General features: G+C 42.4%; 1 protein-coding gene across 3 annotated transcripts in view; it reads left to right on the top strand.

The window, feature by feature from the left end:
• LOC125447057 (myocardin-related transcription factor A-like) overlaps positions 1–21,140 on the top strand; it is a 169,384-nt gene that overhangs the window by 58,692 nt on the left and 89,552 nt on the right. Inside the window, exon 1 of one of the 3 annotated variants that reach the window (XM_048521127.2) lies at positions 5,352–5,626. The exons of the other annotated variants lie outside the window; for them this stretch is intronic. Coding sequence (XP_048377084.1) covers positions 5,476–5,626 — 151 coding nt within the window. The 5' untranslated portion in view covers positions 5,352–5,475. Of the gene's footprint in view, positions 1–5,351; positions 5,627–21,140 lie in introns of those variants that run through there. 3 annotated transcript variants of the gene reach the window in all.

Raw genomic sequence — 21,140 nt, forward strand, 5'->3', positions numbered from 1 at the left:
GAAAACACCGTTAATGTTTTGGGTCGGTAACTTTTCTTATAAAACCAAATATCTTATATACCGCCTTAACATCCTTATTGGCAACATATGCTCTGTCTCTTGACCCTCTTCTGGAATACACGCGGCAGAATTTGCTGGTGAAATCTGTTACTACATTCATAGCAAGCACAATGACAACTCAGAATCAAAGTAACAGATAAGTCATTGAGAATTATTTTTGTCTGTCTGTGGCAATTTCAAGCCTATTCGTTTATATTCGGCAGTAAATTAGTGGGGGACAAGCTGCACAAAATGAACAATGGCGAAAGCATAAATGATGTTTTAAAAACGTTTTATTCTGTGACTTGCACTATATCATAGAGTTTTGGTTAGGACCAGTGGATTTAAAGGAGAATGCAGATTATACCAATTTGTGTTCGGTTTGTATCAAATGTCATGCAGAAGGTGGTCATCCAGGAGGCATTGTCCCAATGTTCTTTCAAGTGGCTCTGTTCATTACTGTATCTAGCAGCTGGAAAAATCCAACTTAACATTAATGCCATGTTTTATATTGAAACTTCAGAAAATTAAAGGCTCAGGATTTATCCATCTGTTTAATGTGTTTTGCATTGAAAATGTGAAATATTTGTGGCATCTTGCAAGAACCTGTATTATGATGCCCACCCTAAATGACGCCTGTGTTAATTTGAAGATATAACTGTGGTTTAGTTATGAGCACAAAATGGATCAAAGCTGGTATTGTGGATATAATCTTGGGGAGCAAGCATTCTCAAGTGGCAATAAATGCCATTGTGGTGGTGAAGAGCAAAATGATGGGTCAGTACGTTTAGGCTTAAAAAAGGGTCCAGAGGCAGTTTTGGAGCTGTTGTAGATCCTGGCATATGAATCAATGCAATGTACGAGATTACCTCATTCTTTTCAGCCCGAGAAAGAACATTTTTTGTACGCTTGCCGTATCAATTAACCATTGAGTATAGAAATTGGGATGTCGTGTTGTGGCTGCCCAGGACATTGGTTAGGCCGCTTTTTTGGAATACTGCATTCAGTTGTGGTCTCCCTATTATGATAGGAAAAATGTTGTTAAACTTTAAAGGGTTCAGAAAAAGTTTTGAGGATCTGCAGGGATTTGAGGATTTGACCTATCGGGAGAGGCTGAATAGACTGGGGCTGTTTTCCCTGGAGCATGGTGGCCTTAGAGGTGGTTGAAAACATGAGGGGCACAGATGTGGTGAATAGTCAAGGTCTTTTTCCCCAAGTCAGTGGAGTCCAAAACTAGAGGGCATAGATCTGAGGTGAGAGGGGTAAGATTTAAAAGGGACCTAAGGGACAACTTTTTTATGCAGAGGATGGTGTGTATGGAATAGGCTGCCACAAGTAAAACAATTTAAAGGGCATCTGGGTGGGTATATGAATAGGAAAGGTTGAAATGGATTTGGGAAAAATGCTGGCAAATGGGACTAGATATAATTTTGGATCTCTGGTTGGCATGGATGAGTTGGACCAAAGGGTCTGTTTCTGTTCTGTACAATTCGATGTCTCAGTAACCACCCACCTCCTTGATCACAACATGCTGTACGTTCAGTTTTTCGCCCCATAAATAGATGTCTCATTTAACAGTTCTTCATAACTAGGTGCAAGTCGTGAAGCAGGCAGTATGGGCTGTGTAGCAAAGATGCACAGGAGCTTGAAGTAGATAGAAGTGTGGATGCTGTCAATCAGGAATAAAAACAGAAACAAAGAAACCTACAGGACAGGAACAGGCCCTTTGGCCCTCCAAGCCTGCGCTGATCAAGATCCTCTGTCTAACCTGTCATCTATTTTCTAACGGTCCGTGTCCATTTGCTCCCTGCCCATCCATGTACCTGTCCAAATATATCTTAAAAGACGCTAACTTGTCCGTGTCTACCACCTCCACTGGCAACGTGTTCCAGGCACCCACCACCCTCCGTGTAAAAAAACTTTCCACGCATATCTCCCTTAAACTTTCCTCCTCTCACTTTGAACCCATGACCCCTACTAATTGAGTTCCCCCACTTTGGGAAAAAGCATTTTGCTATCCACCCTGTTTATACCCCTCACGATTTTGTAGACCTCAAACAGGTCCCCCCTCAAACTCCATCTTTCCGATGAAAATAATCCTAATCTATTCAACCTCTTTTCTTAGCTAGCACCCTCCATACCTGGCAACATCCTGGTGAACCTCCTCTGCACCCTCTCCAAAGCACCCACATCCTTTTGGTAATGTGGCGACCAGAACTGTGCACAGTACTCCAAATGTGGCTGAACCAAAGTCCTATACAACTGCAACATGACCTGCCAACTCTTGTACTCAATACCCCGTCCAATGAAGGAAAGCATGCCATATGCCTTCTTGACCACCCTATTGACCTGTGTTGTCACCTTCAGGGAACAATAGACCTGAACACCCAGATCTCTCTGTTCATCAATTTTCCCCAAGACTTTTACACTTACTGTATAGTTTGTCCTTGAATTTGATCTTCCAAAATGCATCACCTCGCATTTACCCGGATTGAACTCCATCTGCCATTTATCTGCCCAACTCTCCAGTCTATCTATATTCTGCTGTAGTCCAAGAATGTGTTACACTGCAACATGTCTGCTGTGAACATGGGTTTAAACACAGTTATTAGACACGGTATGGGTGCTCATCAATACTGTTCACTATACAGGATAAAAAATAGAAGTTGCTGGAAAAGCTCAGCAAGTCTGGCAGCATCTCTGAAGAAAGAAAAAATCAGTGTTAACATTTCAGGTCCAGTGACCCTTCCTCAGAACTGCAGGTATGGTCACCGGGCCCAAAGCGTTAACTCTGATTTTTTTTTTTTTCTTCATAGATGCTGCCAGACCTGGGCTTTTCCAGCAACTTCTGTTTTTGATCCTGTATGGTGAATAGTATTGATGAGCACCCATACCGTGTCTAATAGCTGTGTTGAAACCCATGTTCACAGCAGACATGTTGCAGTGTAACACATTCTTGGACTGTTTGGGATGGGCCTCAAATGCTATCCTTTGAAAGAAATAAATCACTTTTTTTTGTCTTTAACTTGGAGAAGCTTACTAAACTTACTCAGTGGACATATTACAAAGTTGCCAATCAGAGGTTCTGTTCCCTCTAATTTTCCTGCTCTTGCATAGGTCTCCAAGGTCCGTGTGGCTGTGGCTTCCAGACCAGAGGCCTGTACGTTCATAGGATCCTCTGAGCAGCTGCCGCACAGCTTAGAAGAAGTGTTGATCAAAAATATATGCATGGGGAGAAAAGAGATTTGCAATAATTCTTCATTTGTTTAAATGGAGTTTAAATTTTAATTTCATACCCAGTCCCTGTGACTGCACCAAGTACGCTGAGCACCATTCTCTAATAGTCTTGGTGGCCCCACAGCAGTCGTTTTCGTTCAGCAAGTTCCTCGTCACCATTGAATTTAATGGTGTGGCAGACATGTCAATTGAATGGATTTTCTGGCCCTTCGGGCGGTGTCCAGGTCATTGGCTGATTTTGCCCAGTTTTTAAAAATGTTTTTGGAGCTAGCATCAGGAAGAAGACTAGCATTTGCTTGCTGGTGCTCCTGTTAAACCTGGAAGATGCAGTGAGGACTTTGTTAATGGATTTTTCTCTACTATCCTTGTATGTTCCAGATGTACTGTTCAGGTCTCCCTGCAGTAATGAATATGCAGATGACAGTTGCTCAGTGCAGTAGGACTTCTGACTTATGGTGGTCTTTGTTGTCAAACACACATTTCTTTGGTTTGTAGAACGCTGTACCGAAACAGCTGTTTGAATGTTCCCTGTCAGGTCTTAACTCTCAAATGGCCAACATTCAAGGTGCTCGCATGAGGAAAGGTCTTCAAAGATGTTCCGAAATTTCTGTTTGAGTACTACCAATGGTTCAATATGGTGACAATTTACCTGTCAAATTGTGTCCTGCTTAAATCACAAGGCCTTAATGTTGAGGCAACATGTGACTCTATGACTGTGACAAAGGAAGCAAATCCTCCACCGTAGTTCCGTGCATATCTGGGCATATCCTGGCCTCCATGTCCAAAGATCAGCATATCAAGAACTAGGCAGATTAATTACTGTTTTGTGTCAGGGCTCATGCACCCAGATTTCTCTCTTGCTAGTTCTTGTTATTGTCTGACTGTATTAGAGCAACTTGTCCGTCTCTAATTTTCATCCTTACCTGTGTAGAAACCTCCTTAGAATTGCTTTGACCTTCTCACAATGGCATACCTGAGATCAGGAGCTGGACTGGCATAAGATCACATTGTTCAGTGTGCCCTTCGACTAAATATATCATTCTGTTGTACAATGGTACTTACCTGTAGTGGAAGTGTGTTTGGACACCAGGTCAGGTTTGAGAAGCAGTGGACATTCTCCTCGGATCTAAGGAAGCTACCGGGAGATCTGATGGAGATGTGCACGGTCATGTCAAGTTTTTTCTACCTAACCTAATTTTTCCATTAGCTGAAGGCACAAGGAGTGGAGTCACGTGGTTTGGTGTAGATAGCAACAGTTAAGTGTTCTTACTGCATAGCCATGTCAGCCATGATGTGCTAACTAATGGAGCACTGCGTTTGGTTAAATTGAGGCATTTTCACAATGGCAATCTAAAAGTAGTGGATTGCTGAGGCTCTGATTATTTATAATATATGACTGACTTGGATGATGAAAATGAATGCATTATCGCCAGATTTGTGGATGATACAAACGGGTGAGAAGACAAGAAATAAGGATGGCACAGCCTGCTAGGGATATTGATAGACTATGTAATGGGAGAAAAACTTGGCAGCTGGAGTATAATGTGTGAAAAATTGAAGCTCAAGTGTGAGTTTGCCTTTGATCAAATGAAATTTTTAAAGTTAAGAACCTATTTTAGTGACTGGATTTAATCTCTTACCCAGGCATGGACTGTACCTCTCGCAGCAGTCTGACACTTTGCCGGGTGACAAGTTGCTTGCATGTACAAGTTACAATGACAGCTTTCCAAGCCTGTTATTGATGCATGGATCCAACAGCTGTGATGTTAGTGAAAAAAATAAATTAAAGACTCTGACGGTTAGTGTGATATTAAAAACCTGAAAAAAAGTCTCGAGTCAACATGTGCTGGTTGGAGCCAAGAGGGCAGCTGTGTAAGTACTATTTTGGTTGCAATAAGTCACTTGTTGCCATGTGTTGTCAGTCTTGTATGTGCAGACTATGGCAAATGTTACCCTCTGTCACATGTAGCTGCTTCAGAGTGCGATCACGGTATCAGTTGGAGAGCTTTTGGATCTTGTTCTGGCTGCTGTATTATGAAGCAGAGGAAAGTCCTGATTAGATTCTTTTGAACTAAGCTAAGGGTGCAGGGCAATTGAGTCACGCAGGCTGAATGTCAGAAGTTGGAAATGATAAGTATTCTGGTTGCACTGCTGTAGCTTGAGACTGCACACCGTTGATTGCCCCAAGAAAAGCTTTAAATGTACTTTCTTCAAAAGCAGTCTTCTACCATGCTGGATGAGACCAGGAAAATCAAGCCAGTCTTGTCCGAGATCCTGTCTGTCAACGGTCACGACACTTGGAAAGGACATTGCTGTGCTGACAGTACTCGTTACCGGGGGTTAAAAGAAGGTTAGCTTTCTCCTGCTTGTGGTCATTTTCACCGAAAGTAGACTGTTGCATATTGTTCACCTTCGCCTTCTGCATATCTGCCCAATCCTAGCAACTGTTGACAGACTTAAATGGCTTTCTGATGCAGAACCTAATATAAATCTACGTTCGGGCGAATGAATTTCTGGTAATTTACAAACAAGCAAACTCCTTGTGATTTGACTCGTTTGCACTCATTTGAATAAACTTTTGGATCTGGGAAAATTATGAAAAATTCAGACCTTCAAGAGTGCATCGTTGGGTTTACTAGTGACAGAATGAAAATTGCACATGCAAGTGTAAAGCATTGGGTATAGTTCAGGTGGGTGGGGTGGCGGATGGGTGACGTATGTAATTGAGTGGTGTTACGTCTTGTCAAATTGCTGCAAAGCCATCCTAAAACCCTGCTGTCCGTCGGTCAGCCGTGTCTTAGTCGTAGGCACGAATCATCTCGCGTTCGTATTGTGGGGGAGCCATCAGGTTAATGAACTTGACAAAGAAATGACTACATGTATGCAGAAGAGGGGAAGGAGGTATCTTTCATTAGTATTCAGAACAGGAAGAAGGCAACCAAGACACAGTTCCGCTAAAAATAACAATTTAGCATACAATGAATTGAAAAATAATTCTAGAATAATTCTATGGCTAATGGAATGAAGCTGTGTGTGTCATGAGAAGTAACAATCCTTGAAACATCATAAAACATATGGTATTGGGGGCTGGAGATTATTTCCAAATGATTGCTAGGCTTGACTGAATGATTGTTATAAATAATGCCTATTTGAAATGTGTGATATCGTAGAATTGCAATGCAGTGGGTGTGTCCCTATCCCTGGTCTGGGTGGCCCAGGTTCAACTCCCATGTGCTCCAGAGCTGTGTAGTAATATCACTGAATAGGTTGATTTAAAAAGTTAGGTCAGGTTAAATATTAGAATTTCTTCCTTCGATTATTTGTTGCTGGTCTCTTTATCTTTTTATTTGAATGCCATAATGTGGAGATGGTTTGTTTGGACTGGGATGAACAAAGTCGGCTGTCACACGACACCAAGTTATGGTCCTACAGTTTATTTTTTTCAAAAGCTTGCGATGTTAAATAAACCTGTTGGACTGCAACCTGGTGTCGTGTGACTTCTACCTTTATTTGGGTGGAATGTGTCATATCTGAATGTAACCTAAATTCCTGACAGTCAACCTGTCCAAGAAACCAAATGGCGAGCTTGCTTTGAGTTCTCGATTGACTAGCCACCTACAGACTGCTGGATTAATGCTACTGGTGGTGGGAGGTGATCTTTGAGTAAGATTTAACTAGTGACATTTAAGGGCTTCAATCAGTTTGGAGTTTGGGGACCATCCCCAGGACTTCCTGCCACTGGATACAGGACAGAGTCCCCACCCTCAAACCTCCTGCCTGATGCAATGTCCCCAGCCCTCTGACACCAAATCTGGAACCAGGAGTGGCGTTGAATTCCATCCAAGGGAATTAACAAGGACCCTATTTAAAGCTTTTAACAATTGAATATTTAATTTGCTAAGAAACTTGTGCCTGGTTGTGAATATTTTTAGTCATTTTCAATTATTTAAAGCAAGCAGTGAATTGAACATTTCATTGAAATGCTGATTTTCTTTTAATAAGTCGATTCTCAGCTGCAATAATAAAACTGTACCAGGTTATCACTCTTCAGTAGCATTCTGAAAGAGCTGGTTCGTGGAAAAATTTCACATTTGTAATGCAATCAGTTTGAATAAAAATTGAATGGAAACTTGAACATAGGATATGGTTTGAAAACAAGGATAGTTTAGATCCAGATTACCGATTTTATACCCAATTTTAAAGCTATGAGATGGTCTGTCAAAATTATTTCACAGTTGCTGATTTTATCTCTGGTTTATACTTATAGGAGAGTAGCTACAATATGTTCATGGTTTAAGCATGGATGTGAGGAATTTTTTTTTTCTCTGAAGGTTGATTCTATACAACCCTCTTTCTCAGAACAGTGGAGACAACGTGATTGAAATGTTTATGGCAGAGGTGAGGACTTTCTGTACCAACAAGGGAGGTGGAGGATATCAGTGACAGGCAAGGAAATGAACCTGATTTAATGAGCCATAATCTGAAATGGTTTATGCCTAATTCACATGTTCTAGGCATAAGGCTGTTCATTTAATTGTGGGAAAGGTCCATATGGGCTGCTCAGAAAATGGCTTGAATGACTACAGTAAAGAGAAAAAAAATATATAATGAGGACAGAAGGGGGATCCTGTTGTTTATGTTCCAAAACTCAGATGGCGCTATTCCACTTAGAGTTTTAAACCAGCATTTTAAGAAGATCATAAATAGGCACGGTTGTTGGCTACTTAACCCTCCAAGCTTCTTTGTCCTGTAAAGTCATGGGAATAAGGAAAATCTCTCCATTGGTTGGCGTCATTCAGGCGTATAGGAAGATGGTTGTGGTTGTTGGAGGTCAGTCATCTTGGATCCAGGGCATCTCCAGGAGTTCCTCAGGGTAGTGTCCTAGATCCAACCATCTTCACTTGTATCAATGACCTTACCTCCTCCAGAAGGCGAAAGGGTGGGATGTTTGCTGACTGCACCTTGTTCACCATTTGCGGCTCCTCAGATACTGAAGCAGCTCCGTTTCCAATTAGAGCAAGATCTGGATGGTGCCCAGATTCGGGCTGAAAAATGGCAAGTAACATTCAGGCCATACAAATGCCAACTCCAGTAAGAGACTAGCTAACCATCACCCCTTGATGCTCAATGATGTTGCCATCTCTGAATATCCAACTATCTATATCCTGGAAGTTGCCATTGACCAAAAACTCAACTGGACTGCCATATAAATACGGTAGCTACAACAGCAAGTCAGAGGCGAGGAAAACTGCAGTCACCACTTGACTCCCCAAAGCAAGGAATGTGATGGGATACACCCCACTAACTTGCATGGGGTGCAGCAACAGCAACACTTGAGGAAAATTGACACCATCTGGGACAAAATAACTTGCTTACATCACACCACATCCATTACAATTCACTCCCTCCATCACAGGCACTTGGTAGCAGCTGTGCATGCTATCTATCAGCTACACTGCAGAAACTCACCAAAGGTCCTTCAACAGCACCTTCCAAACACGCAACCGTCTTGAAACACAAGGACAGCAGTTACATGGGAACACTATGCCTTGAAAGTTTCCCTCCAAGCCTGACTTGGAAATGTGTCACTGTTCCTTCAGTATTGCTGGATCAAAATCCTAGAATTCATTCCCTGAGGGTATTGCAAGCCTACCTACTCGTATAAATTGCAGCAGTTCAAGAATGCAGTTCCCCCACTCTTTCTGAAGGAGTGACTAGGAACAGGCAATGCTGATCAGATGACCAAAGCCCATGTTCCCAAAGTGATTTTAAAAAATTCATGGTTCATCTCTTACCTTCCTGCACTCCTGCATGTCCTTAATTTTGGTTTCCAAAAATTTATTCACCTCTTTCTTGAATATACTCACTGGTATCTGTGGAGTAGACAATTCAGAAAAACAGCAACCCTTTTAGGGAAGGAATGTGTCTTTGCCTTGGCCCAAATGGCCTGGTGTGTTTATTCTGTGGGTAAGGTCCCTAATTTTGTTTTGTTAGAACTCTGCAAATTAGATCCCTTTAAAATAAATATCCATCTCCTTCTGGAGGTGAACTGTCCGCCTTGTTAACTTTCTCCTTTTAACAATGCCTGATGTTAGTGGAAATATCTTGTAGTTATTATTTGGGTTTCTGGACAGGCTGATGCAGCATGTTTGTGATGATGTGCATCCATTCTGCTTTTAAACAGTAACTGTTCTAATCAGCCTGGAGGACACGTTACCTGCTGAACTTGTCAGTTTTGCTGTTCCTTGCAATGTGGACAAAACACCCCAAATTCTTGTTGCTTGCTTTTTAATGGTTAAAGTTGACATGCAGGGCTTTTTGCCAAATAAAAGAACCATGGCAGTGGTTAGCACTGCTGCCTCAGCGCCAGGGACCTGGGTTCAGTTCTACCCTCATGTGACTGTCTGTCTATGTTTGCACATTCTCCCCATGTCTGCATGGGTTTCCTCCACTTGACTCCCCAAAGCAAGGAATGTGATGGGATACACCCCACTAACTTGCATGGGGCTCAGCAACAGCAACACTTGAGGAAAATTGACACCATCTGGGACAAAATAACTTGCTTACATCACACCACATCCATTAGAATTCACTCCCTCCATCACAGGCACTTAATTTTGGTTTCCCAAAATTTATTCACCTCTTTCTTGAATATACTCACTGGTATCTGTGGAGTAGACAATTCAGAAAAACAGCAACCCTTTTAGGGTGCTCTGGTCTCTTCCTGCGGTCCAAAGATGCGCATGTTAGATGGATTGGCCATGCTAAATTTCCCATAGTGTCTTGGGTGGGAAATGTAGGGATAGGGTAGGGGGTGGGTCTGAGCAGAATGCTCTTTGGAGGGTTGATGTGGACTTGGTGGGCTGAATGGCCTGTTCCCACGCTGTAGGGATTCTATGAAAAGAAGGGAACATGCTGCTATTTGCTAAACCTAAACGGGTATCTGTAATAAAAACCAGCCTGATACCGCTCATTGCTGCAAGTCTTATTTCCTGGAGCTCTGCCCATCTCTCCACTTCCTCAAACAATAGTGTTGGCATTCAGGGACCACAAATGCCACTTTTGGTGTTGATATACAGCTCTTGAACTCTCTCTCTCTTCCCCTTAGCTAAGTGTGAAGGTGGATGATCAGAATTAGTAGGCTCCTTGACTAGTGAATATCCTGTGAAGCTAGATATGTTCTATCAGGGGTCATCAGATAGGAATTGGAACTGAAGTCTTCCTTGTCTGGGAATACAAATGTCGTAACTCGGCCCGTAATTTAAGATGGGGTTGAGAAATCTTTTCTTGGAGGTTTGTTACTAATTGGAATTATAACAATGGAAGCTGCTTAAAGCAGAGTTACGTTTTTCATTCACTAGGTGGTCCAAGGTTGTGGATGGAAAGTGTGCAGAATCCATTCAGCCATGATTTTATTGAATGGAAGAAATGGCTGAAAGGGTGCACTCATGTTTCTAATGTTCTTGTGTTAAGCCAGTTAAAGATTTTATTGATGTGCAGCATTTTCCCATGTTCTTTCTGTTGTATTTAAAAAAAACACTTCAATAAAGGAGGCAATTAATTAAACTGAGGCAAAACATCTTTCCAAATATAGCTTCCTGTTATCATTGCTTCTTACTGGCTAATGACTTAATCAATACAGTCTATTTATAAAACTCTTAAGTATATAGCCTTATCCTCAGCAAGCATTGAACTGTAATTAGATTTCAGAGCTATTTTAATTACTGTGGCATCAGCAGAACTATTATATGAATGAAGTAAACATCAATATAAACACATGGAATCTTTGTGCTACATGCTATTTGGCCCATTGTGCCTTTGTTGGCTTAGCAAAGAGTTATGTATTTAGCCCCTGTTCCCTCCTCTTTCCATGCAGTCCTGAACAGTTTTTCTTCAAGTCCAAAACTAATTCCCTTTTTTGCCTGGCTCTGTTCTTAGTTTTCACATGTATGATGCAGTATGGTCCTAACCTTTCCTTTATCAGATACTACTTTCATCTCTGGAATCATGAGAGAGCAAAATACTGCAACTGCTGTAAATCTGAAACAAACACGGAAAGTGCTGGAGCAATGCCGCAGGTCTGGCATCATCGTTGGAGAGAGAAATGGAGCTACTGTCTAAAGTCCACTCTCCTTCACCGATGCCTACACACAGTTGTAGCAAGATTTTTCTGTTCCATCTCTATTGCAATAAAGACCAACATTTCATTTGTTTTAATCATTTACTATATTTCAGTGCTAACTCAGTGTGATTGAAGTACAAGAAATCCATGTGCCTCCTTTATACTGCATTCTGAAATATCCCTCTTTCAGTATTGATATGCTTTGCTACTCTTCCTGCTGATGTGGGTGATCTTGCACCTTCCCACATTTTACTCTAAATTTTTTTTTTAACCCCTGGAGCCCATCTTCAGCCCGCTGTGTTTGGATCTTTGTCACAAGTTGCTCTCCTATCGATCTTCCTATTACCTGGAATTTTAATTATGCTTTTAATGGTGGTAACCTCTGTGAAAGATGTTATTCAACTTTCTAAACTGTTATTCATTGGCTTCTCTTTTGTGCCAAAACCTGAGTGCATGTCTTGAGTTGATCTTAAATCATGAAGTAATTGAGCTGTATCTTGCGTCTTTTCTGCCTTTCATACTTTTAAATGGCTTCGGTGGGAAAGTGTATGTATCACTGGCCCTGTGACTTGGCTAAGTTTTAGTATTATGTCAGATGTAACTGACAGAGAAAACCCTTCTGGAATTACTTGGCAGTTACATTTATTTTATTTCAGGTCAGCACCTGCCTCTGAAGTTCAACTAATAGACTGTTTGCCTCACTGCATGTCACCAAAACCTACTTAAAAATCTTTTGGTTAGAATTTGCTTGTGGATTAAAAATCTTTCTCCATATGCTGTCAAATTTCTCTTGTTCTTGCTTTGGGCCCACCCATGTCCGCAAAGATTTTATTAAGCCGATGAGTAGCGTGTACCTATTTAAAACTCAATCTTTCAACCTGGTTAGTAAATGTTCTTGTGCTTTCATTTTAAACTGGTCTCTTGTGTTACTGGGAGGATGGCTCTGAGTGAGTTTGTTTCTGTGGGCGCACACTAATAGGAAGCTACTTGCCAGTGGTTGCAGTTCCCTTTGATTTGCAAGGAGGTGTCCTACTTGCTATTGCAGATGATTTCTCTGTTTCTTCATTGTGCATTGAAGCTTTTAGTTAGGATTGCACAGTCTAAAGTGTCTCCACCTGATCCTTGGCTTCTTACTGTCTCCTTGAGGTATTTTTAATTGCATGGTCAGGCATGTGGAATAACACATCTCCAGTGCATTTGGGCTTGAACCCAGCCCTTTTCACTCAGGTGCTACAACTGTGCCACAACAGCCTCAAGGTGACTCCTTTACTTTGGCAGAATCATAGATTCTCAATAATCAGAGTTAGGATCCTGCTGTTGTAGCAAGAAGTAATTACAGCTCCATACTTAGCATGCTGTCCTGCTCCTGAACTATGCACTATGGAAGAGCACTGTGACTGTGGTGCTAACAATTAAAACTTTTTATTTTCCCTTTTTCTCCCCAACTGTGATTTCCTCTCATTTAGTGATTCTGTTGGTTTTCAGAAACATGCATTATTGCACTCTAAAGAACCTAACCCCAAATAAATTAGGGGCTGCAACCCATTGTTTAAACAGCTGCAGCAGCCTATCTCGATGTAACAATAAACTAAAAAGACCAACAAATATCTTTTTACTGGTGATCAGGGCAAGAATGTTAACCAAGACACTGCCAAACCTCCCAGCTTGTCTTTGAATAATGCCCTGGGATCTTTTCCATCCTCTTGAAAACCCTCTGAAGTGACTTTTTGGTTCTGCATTATTACCAGAAGGATCTCTCTTTGAGTGTGGCATGGCTGCCCAGATTGTGTGCATTTAAGTTTAATTAAATGAAAGCAGCAACAGAGAATGATGAAAGCCAAGATAGTTTAAAATTTTGTCTGAGGAGCTTAGGGGTATGGTGGGTTAGCTTTTATTTCTGACCTCTGAGTGAATCCAATTAAGGTATGAGTAGCTTTCTTTTGGCTTCAGGGTTCTAACTAAAATTAGATTTATTGGCGAGAGTGAAGGAGATGTGGTTCTTAAATCACTGTATTGCATGAAAACAGACCATTTCATTATAAATTGAAAATAAACTTGGCTATTCTGCTCTTAGGTGGTTGGTGTGGACTAGAAATGAAATGGAAAGACGATACTGACTTCATGGCAGTTGGTTTTCTGAGCCATTATATATTTATTTAGTATTTAGGCAGAGGAAGAGGGAACATCTACTTCCCTTTAACTATCCGCCACCAAGTCAGAAGTCACACAACATCAGGTTGTAGTCCAGCAGGTTATTTGAAATCACAAGCTTTCGGAGCATAGCCCCTTCATCAGGGGAAGGTGACTTCACATCCTGTCCTCCATGAGTATGTGATGTGGCTGCAAAGCATAAGCAATCAGTGAATCCACAATCTTCTGATTCAGATGAGGTCCATGTGCCACTTGTTTACACCATGCAGCGTTCCTGAATGCCTCTGACTCTGTTCAATTTAATTTTAATTTTAGTCTTCCTGTTTCAACTTTGAAAGTCAGTTGTGTTTTGTTACAATATTCAAGTAATATTATTTTGATATGTAACATTAATGTGATCTTTCAGATGTGAATTATTTCTTAAGGAACTTCTACAGAGTAATGTTTGCTGAACCTTTACTAGTGACTTCCTTCAGTCAGAAAATTGTGTCTTTTCCAGTCTTTGCATCACTCTCTTCTGCTATGGATCTGGAGATAGATGATCCCATCGGGATCACCGGGACACCCATCGGATTACTTATTTCTGGACCCGTAGCAGAAGCAGTGATGCAAAGAGTGGGAAGGACTGCCCTTCAGCAAGTCCAACCTAAGCTATGGGTGCGTTACATAGACGACACCTTTGTTATCATTAAATGGACCAAATGAGAAGAAAGACACAAACTCATAAACAACACCCTCACCGGAGTAAAATTCACCAGAGAAGAGGAAAAGAACAAACAACTCCCATTCCTGGATGTCATGGGAGAGCGCAAGACAAATGGGGAACTGCAAATGAAAGTACGCCGAAAAGCCACACACACAGACCAGGTATTGAACTTCAATAGTAACCATCCCAGCACACACAAACGAAGCTGCGTGCGAATACCCTTTAAACGGGCAGCAGCGTGGAACTAAGCCACGAGGAGGAGGAATACTTCTTCCAAGTGCTAAGGATAATGAATATCTAAAGAACTGAGTCAGGAGATGCCTAGAGGAACAGCACCAGAAAGATCCTACACACCTCGACACACTCCTCACACTGCCCTACATCAGGAAGACGTTAGAACTCACCACAAGACTCCTACGACTGCTGGGCATCAGAGTGGCACACAAACCCATATCAACCCTACGACAAGTGCTCACTTGAACTAAAGACAGGACAAGGACAGGACCAATGTCATCTACAAGATCCCCTGCAGAGGGATCCTCACCCATCTCAAACCACCTGGTCAAGGAGAACCACAACTTCGACTGGGACAACACCAAGATCCTGGGAAAGGCCAGGCAGAGACAAGAATGAGAATTCCTGGAAGCATGGCACTCCACGAAGCAGGTTATCAATAAACACATTGAACTCGACCCCATATACATTCCACTACGGAGGAAGATAATAAAATGTGAGGCTGGATGAACACAGCAGGCCAAGCAGCATCTCAGGAGCACAAAAGCTGACGTTTCGGGCCTAGACCCTTCATCCTGAGATGCTGCTTGGCCTGCTGTGTTCATCCAGCCTCACATTTTATTATCTTGGAATCTCCAGCATCTGCAGTTCCCATTATCTCTCCACTACGGAGGAAACCTGGAAGTGAGGCAATCCATCGCGACGGACCCCAGAGTTTAAAAACCAGGTGGGAAAACACACCGATGCTTCATCAGAGGCTGCACTGAGGATGTTACCAAGCATAGTAATGAAACGCCTGCGGAACAACAAACCAGCTCGGCGAGACAACCAACCTCAACAGTAGTGTCCTCTCCGATGAGGCTTTGGGCTGAGCTGCTGTTTACACGGGAGTGATCTAAAAGGCACTTTTTGAAGTGTTTTTTTTTCTGGCCAGCATTCATCCTTCAACCAGCACCAATGAAATAGGTCGACTCTAACTTTACATTTACAGCTTGTAACTCATTGCTGTGTGCAAATTACTAATTCTATTTATGAAGGGACACTTCAATTGTACTTAATTTGCTGTGAAACTTTAGAGTGAGGAGGAGTTTTGAGACATAGCATGCAATCTCCATAGGTGTCGTAGAAATGCAGACCATTTTCTTGGCACTAAATGGATGACTCAGTGGCTAGCGCTGTTGCCTCAGCGCCAGGAAACAGCTTCCATTCCACCCTTTGGACACTGTCTATGTGGAGTTTGTGCATTTTCCCTGTGTCTGCGTGGGTTTCCTCCGGGTGCTCCGGTTTCCTCCCACAGTCCAAAGATGTGCAGGTTAGGTGGATTGGCCGTGCTAAATTGCCAGGAGTTGACAGGGGTGTGCAGGCTGGATGGGTTTGTCATGGGAAATGTAGGGTTTCAGGGATACGGGAGGGGAGTGGGTCTGGTTGAGATGCTCATCAGAGGGTTGTCATGGATTTGATGGCCTGCTTCTGCACTGACATTTCTTAGAAATCACAGAATCCCTACAATGTGAAAACTCTGGTTAGGGAGTGTTGAAATAAGGATTCTCTCAGATACCTTTAGGACTAAGTAACAGGGTGCAATCACCACTGCTTGATATCTGACTGTATCAACGTATTTGCCAAAATGAAATGGAATGTGCAGCATGGAGGCAGACCTTTGCTTTTGGTTGGTCAATGCCAGTGTTAAACACGAAACCATTTTTGTTCTTAACTCAATCAACATCCCCCATGCCTTTGTCCAAGCTGATCTGTCCCAATTGAGCATCAGATTAAACCTCTTTCATCTAGATGTCTGCCTACTCAGAGTCCATCCATATAAGATGGTCACCAAGAAGCCCAACAGAGAATTTGGAAGGAATTTCTCATAACCCGAAGAGTGGTAGGAATATGGAACTCGTGGATGGTTGAAGCGGACATTATAATCTCTATTCAAGAGGTAACTAAAGAATCATAGGGAGAATAGCAGCTGGTAGAATTTCACAAAAAATGGCAAAGCCTCAAATGATCACCAGAACCAGCATTGGGCCAAGTGGCCAGTTTGTGTGGTATATCCAAAACAATCCTCCAGTGTGAATAGCAGACAGTACTGTGCTGTCTTCTGAGGGTAATTTGTCTTTGGAATTCTCTAGCCCAGTGAAGGTGGCAGACTCGGTCTTTGAATTTGTTCAACGTTCCAGGCTGAGCTCGATTGGATTTTGATTTATAAGAAAGCCAAGGGTTGTGGAGAAAACTGCCAGGGAAGTGAAGTGAAACTCATGATCAGATTAGCAACTCTTATTGACTGCCAAAATGAGCCTAAGGTGACAAATGACCTCCCATTTCTTACTACGTTTGACTTCTCCATCTCCTCCATTCCTTTTAAGATACTTAATACCTCTTTCGCTTATCTTTTTCTCATCAGCTGTAACGTCTGTGGCTGTGCCAATTTTGTCAGATGACCTACTTGTGAAGATCTTTTTGCATTAAATGTGATATCAAATTGAAAATTGTTGTGTTCCTTCTAATCTACAAATACGCTTATTGCCCTAACTTCCAAAGAGGGCTTGACAGAGTAGATATTGAGAAGTTGTTACCCACTTAAGATTCTGAATCCAGGTATTTGGTTGGAGAGTCTGCCATTTTGGACTGAGATGGGAGAGATGTCTTCGTTCGGGGTTGTGAATTTGCTATTTCAATGTACGTGGCCCTCAGTTGCTGAATGTATTCAAGGCTGGGGATAATAGAATCTTAAGACTCATAGAGGGACAAAGGGCGTCAGGTGGGAAAGTGGACTTGAGGTTAAGGATCAGTCATGATTCTGTAGAATGACGGAGAAAGCTTGAGGAGCAGGCAGGATGACCCACTTCTCCTACTGTTGCTGTTATTGTTTATCATTTTTTATCTTTCCTAATTCTGCCAGATGTTGAAACAAAATGCATTACGTTGTTTTAACCCAGTGCATTCTTCCCTGTAACGTTAGTCTGTTGAGATTTTTACCACTGTACCAGAATCCACAAGTTTGCAAACACTTGTCACTGACCCACTATTTCCTGATTTACCTAAGTGTTCCCCAAGTACAGTCCAATTGACCCAACATAACATATCCACACTGACCGTCTGAAGAGCATGCTGCATCCCCAAACATCCCTGCACACTACAGGCAATTTAGCATGGCCAATCCACCTACCTTGTGCATCTTTGGACAGGGGGAGGAAACCAGAGCACCCGGAGGAAACCCACGTAGACAGAGGGAGAAAGGCAACCATTTGAGATTGCACCGAGGTTGGACTTGAGCCCAGGTCCCTGGTGCTGTGAGGCAGTAGTGTTAACCACTGGGCCACTCTTGTGTAGCTTGGTGTTTTAGTTTAATTTCTTAATGTAATCTAAGTTCTCACTTAACAATTCCTGTTTTGAGCTGTTATTCCAGTTTGGATTTTGATCTTTCTCTGAGTTGGTTTGGACAAGGTAGAGAATCCCGTATAGTATCATGCAAGGCATTGTTTTGTTGTGATTAAACCACATTTCATAAGTGGTTTCTCTCATCCACAAAGGCTGCAGAGTTTGTTAACACTCTCTCTGTGCACAGTCTTGCTGAGACCATTGTCTTGTGGCTGCAGTAGTGCTTCCCAAACTTTTCCCGCTGAGATTCCATTTTGAGGCTTGAAATCTGTTCACCCTGCAGTGAGAATGCTGTAGTAGGGAGGAGACCTGGAAAGGTTGGGTTTGTGGGGAGCTGAGATCTGGTGCCTGTTAAAGCATGAACATGGTTATTCAAACTCATTTCGAACTTTGTGTACACTGTTGCTCCAGAGCTCACAACGTCAACTTCCTGAGCTCCACTTTGGGAAACCTTGAGCTACGGTATGCAGTACAATTGGTTTTCAATTCTCTCTCAAATGTTGTAATTATATAATATTTACCATGGTGAAATATTCCAGAACTTATCAGGACTTATCAGAAATTTAGCACTGAGCTCTGAGGGGTGATGTTAGGACAGTAAGCCAAAGGCTTGGTTCAAGGTACAAGGGCAGAGATATGGGGAGGTTTCAGGAAGGCATTCAAAAGCTTGAGATTCATGCAGCTGAAGTGATGCCTGTGAACTAGCGAGTGATGGAAGTAGGAGATATGCGGAAAATTGTACTTTATTTTAAACGAACTTTGTGATTTCTGAATGGCAAGGTTTAGGTGTGGAATCTAGATGCAAGAAATAACTTGTCCATGAGTAAAGGAAAGGTCCTTTGGCATTGAATAGTAAGTCAGACCATCTCTAGTGAGCTCATTTGTACTATCACCTGTTGTTTACGATGTTCTCTTCCTTACCTCTTCCCTCCCCTGTACACTTGACCTTCTGAAGACCTGTCTTTGAAGTACCAATCTCTGCGATAACTGTGCATTTTACCACTTTGGCCTTTTTCTCCCTAGTCATTCCCATATTACATTATATAAGACCATTCCTTTACTGCCACTGTGTCATCTCCCCAAATAACACTGAGTGTGCTTACACCACTTGGACTGCAACAGGTTAACATTACCACTGCCTTAGAGCAATTAGGAGTGGGAGGGGGCTTTGGAATTTTGTTTTCAAGAGGAAAATGTCTCATAAAAGCATCATAAAAGAGTAACACTGTTGGTAGTGATAGATGATGGCAAAATCTTGGAAAGATCTTTCAAATGTGTGTGCGCAGGTAGAAAATTGTGGACATGCTTTTTAATGTTTGGGTTGCCTGTGGGTAATTGGCGCCCGTCTGAGCACTTAGTGACTCGGAAAAGGGCTGTGTTAAACAGTATAACAGTGTGGAGCTTGAGGAAGACAACAGACCAGGCAGCTTCAGAGGAGCGGGAAAGCTGATGTTTCGGGTCTGGAAGAAGGTTCCCGACTCAAAATGTCAGCTTTCCTGCTCCTCTGCTGCCTGGCCCGCTGTAGTACTCCAGCTTCACACTGGCAGCAATGCTTCAGCATTGGCAGTTCTTACTATCTCTGTGTTAAACAGTATGCTGCCTTTATACTCGCTCTTGTCTGTGTTCCTAGCACTGCCATCACCTGTCTTGGCTCCTTTCTGTTGTCAGGCTGTTTGGCACCACTTCTTGGACAAGCTGCAGTTTGCTCCAGTTAACTCCTAACTCATTATCAGCTCCTACTTTCAGGATTCCCACCGGCACCGTTGATTCCACTGCCCTCGCCAGTGCCAAGGCTGAGTCACCCTGCTCACAATCTCAATATACTGTTCCACTGTGAGCTGAATTTCTTCCTTATGCATTACAGTCTACTTCTGTCACCTTAAATGACCTATCTTTTGTTTACCCCTGCTATCTTGTCCGTTGGCCTGGTGTTTGCTTTATTCCGATTACAACTCGAGCATCTATCTTCATTTAAAGGCATTCTTTAAAAATGCATGTGTATTAACATCTGTGTTTGTGATCTCTTTTTATCTGTTATTCTTCCATAGGATGTGGGTAAGGCTGACAAAGGCAGCATTTTAATGTCCATTCCTATTTGCCTGTGAACAGAGAGGCTTGCTTGGCCATTTCAGACAGCAGTTAAAAGTGAACTGCATTGCCTGAGGGTCTGGAATCGCATGCAGGTTTAACTAGCTCAAGGGCACTAATGAACTAAATGGGTCTTCACAAATGTCAGATTTTTATGATTTGAATTTTCATTCCACCAACTTCTTTGGTAGGTTTTGAACCCAATGTTCCATGTGTTATTATTTGCCTCAACCTTTGGATCGCCAGTCCAATAACATTACCACTATACCACTGTCAACCCTTGGTTTGCCCCACGGTTGACACTTGACTTGCTTGTAATGTCAGTGATTAACAAAAGAGGGGAGGAAGAAGAATCCCAATGCCTAACTGGGTAACATGCATCTCATCTGGGCAGATTAGAGTGTAGGCTCAGAGCTACTTGGTAACTTCGTGTCGCTGTAATGATGTAGCTGTGATCCCTCTTGCTGTCCTCTGTCATACTTGTGCCCTGCAACAGCCCCCAATTCCTAAAGGGAGGTACCTTGTGCAGGACATCATATAATGAGGGAATGCTGTTGTGCATCAGCAGACGCAGTCCTAGACAGAAGGATGATCCAGTTTCAGTGGCAAGGAAATATCGACTGGGGATCTCCCTGCTGCTGTAGCTTTCACCTGTCATCACAGCCGTTGACATCATATGAATACTTTCTACCTGAATCACCATTTGAGGACTTGTTTTGGATTTGCTTTGGCTGGTTCCACTCCTTCAACCTTACTGTCAAGGTTAATCCTACCAGGAATTGAGAACAGCTGGCACATCACTCATGGGAGCAACAGAACATATGAACCTCTTTGCAGGCAGATGGCAATCCATGGGAAGAAGCACCCCCCACCTCCCTACTCCATACATGTAGATGCTACTCCTCCGCACCTTCAGTGTGCAGCAACTATGGGTCAGATTGCTGAAAGGGAATTGGTTAAGATCACATTTCAGGAGTTAAGCTGTAGCATTTTTACTGTTGGTTGATCTCTGGATGATTGCCCTGCTCTCGTTCCAAAGAAAACATTTTGCGCAGAGAATGGTGGGGGAGAAAAATTACTGGCTTGTGTGTTAGATTTACATGTGAGGATCGTTAAGATAAATGAGTTCTGGGAGTGTTGTGAAGAATACATATGGGAGAGTGAGACAATGCTAGATGGATC

This window comes from Stegostoma tigrinum, chromosome 38 (assembly GCF_030684315.1).
Source record: "Stegostoma tigrinum isolate sSteTig4 chromosome 38, sSteTig4.hap1, whole genome shotgun sequence".
Classification (NCBI taxonomy): Eukaryota; Metazoa; Chordata; class Chondrichthyes; order Orectolobiformes; family Stegostomatidae; genus Stegostoma; species Stegostoma tigrinum.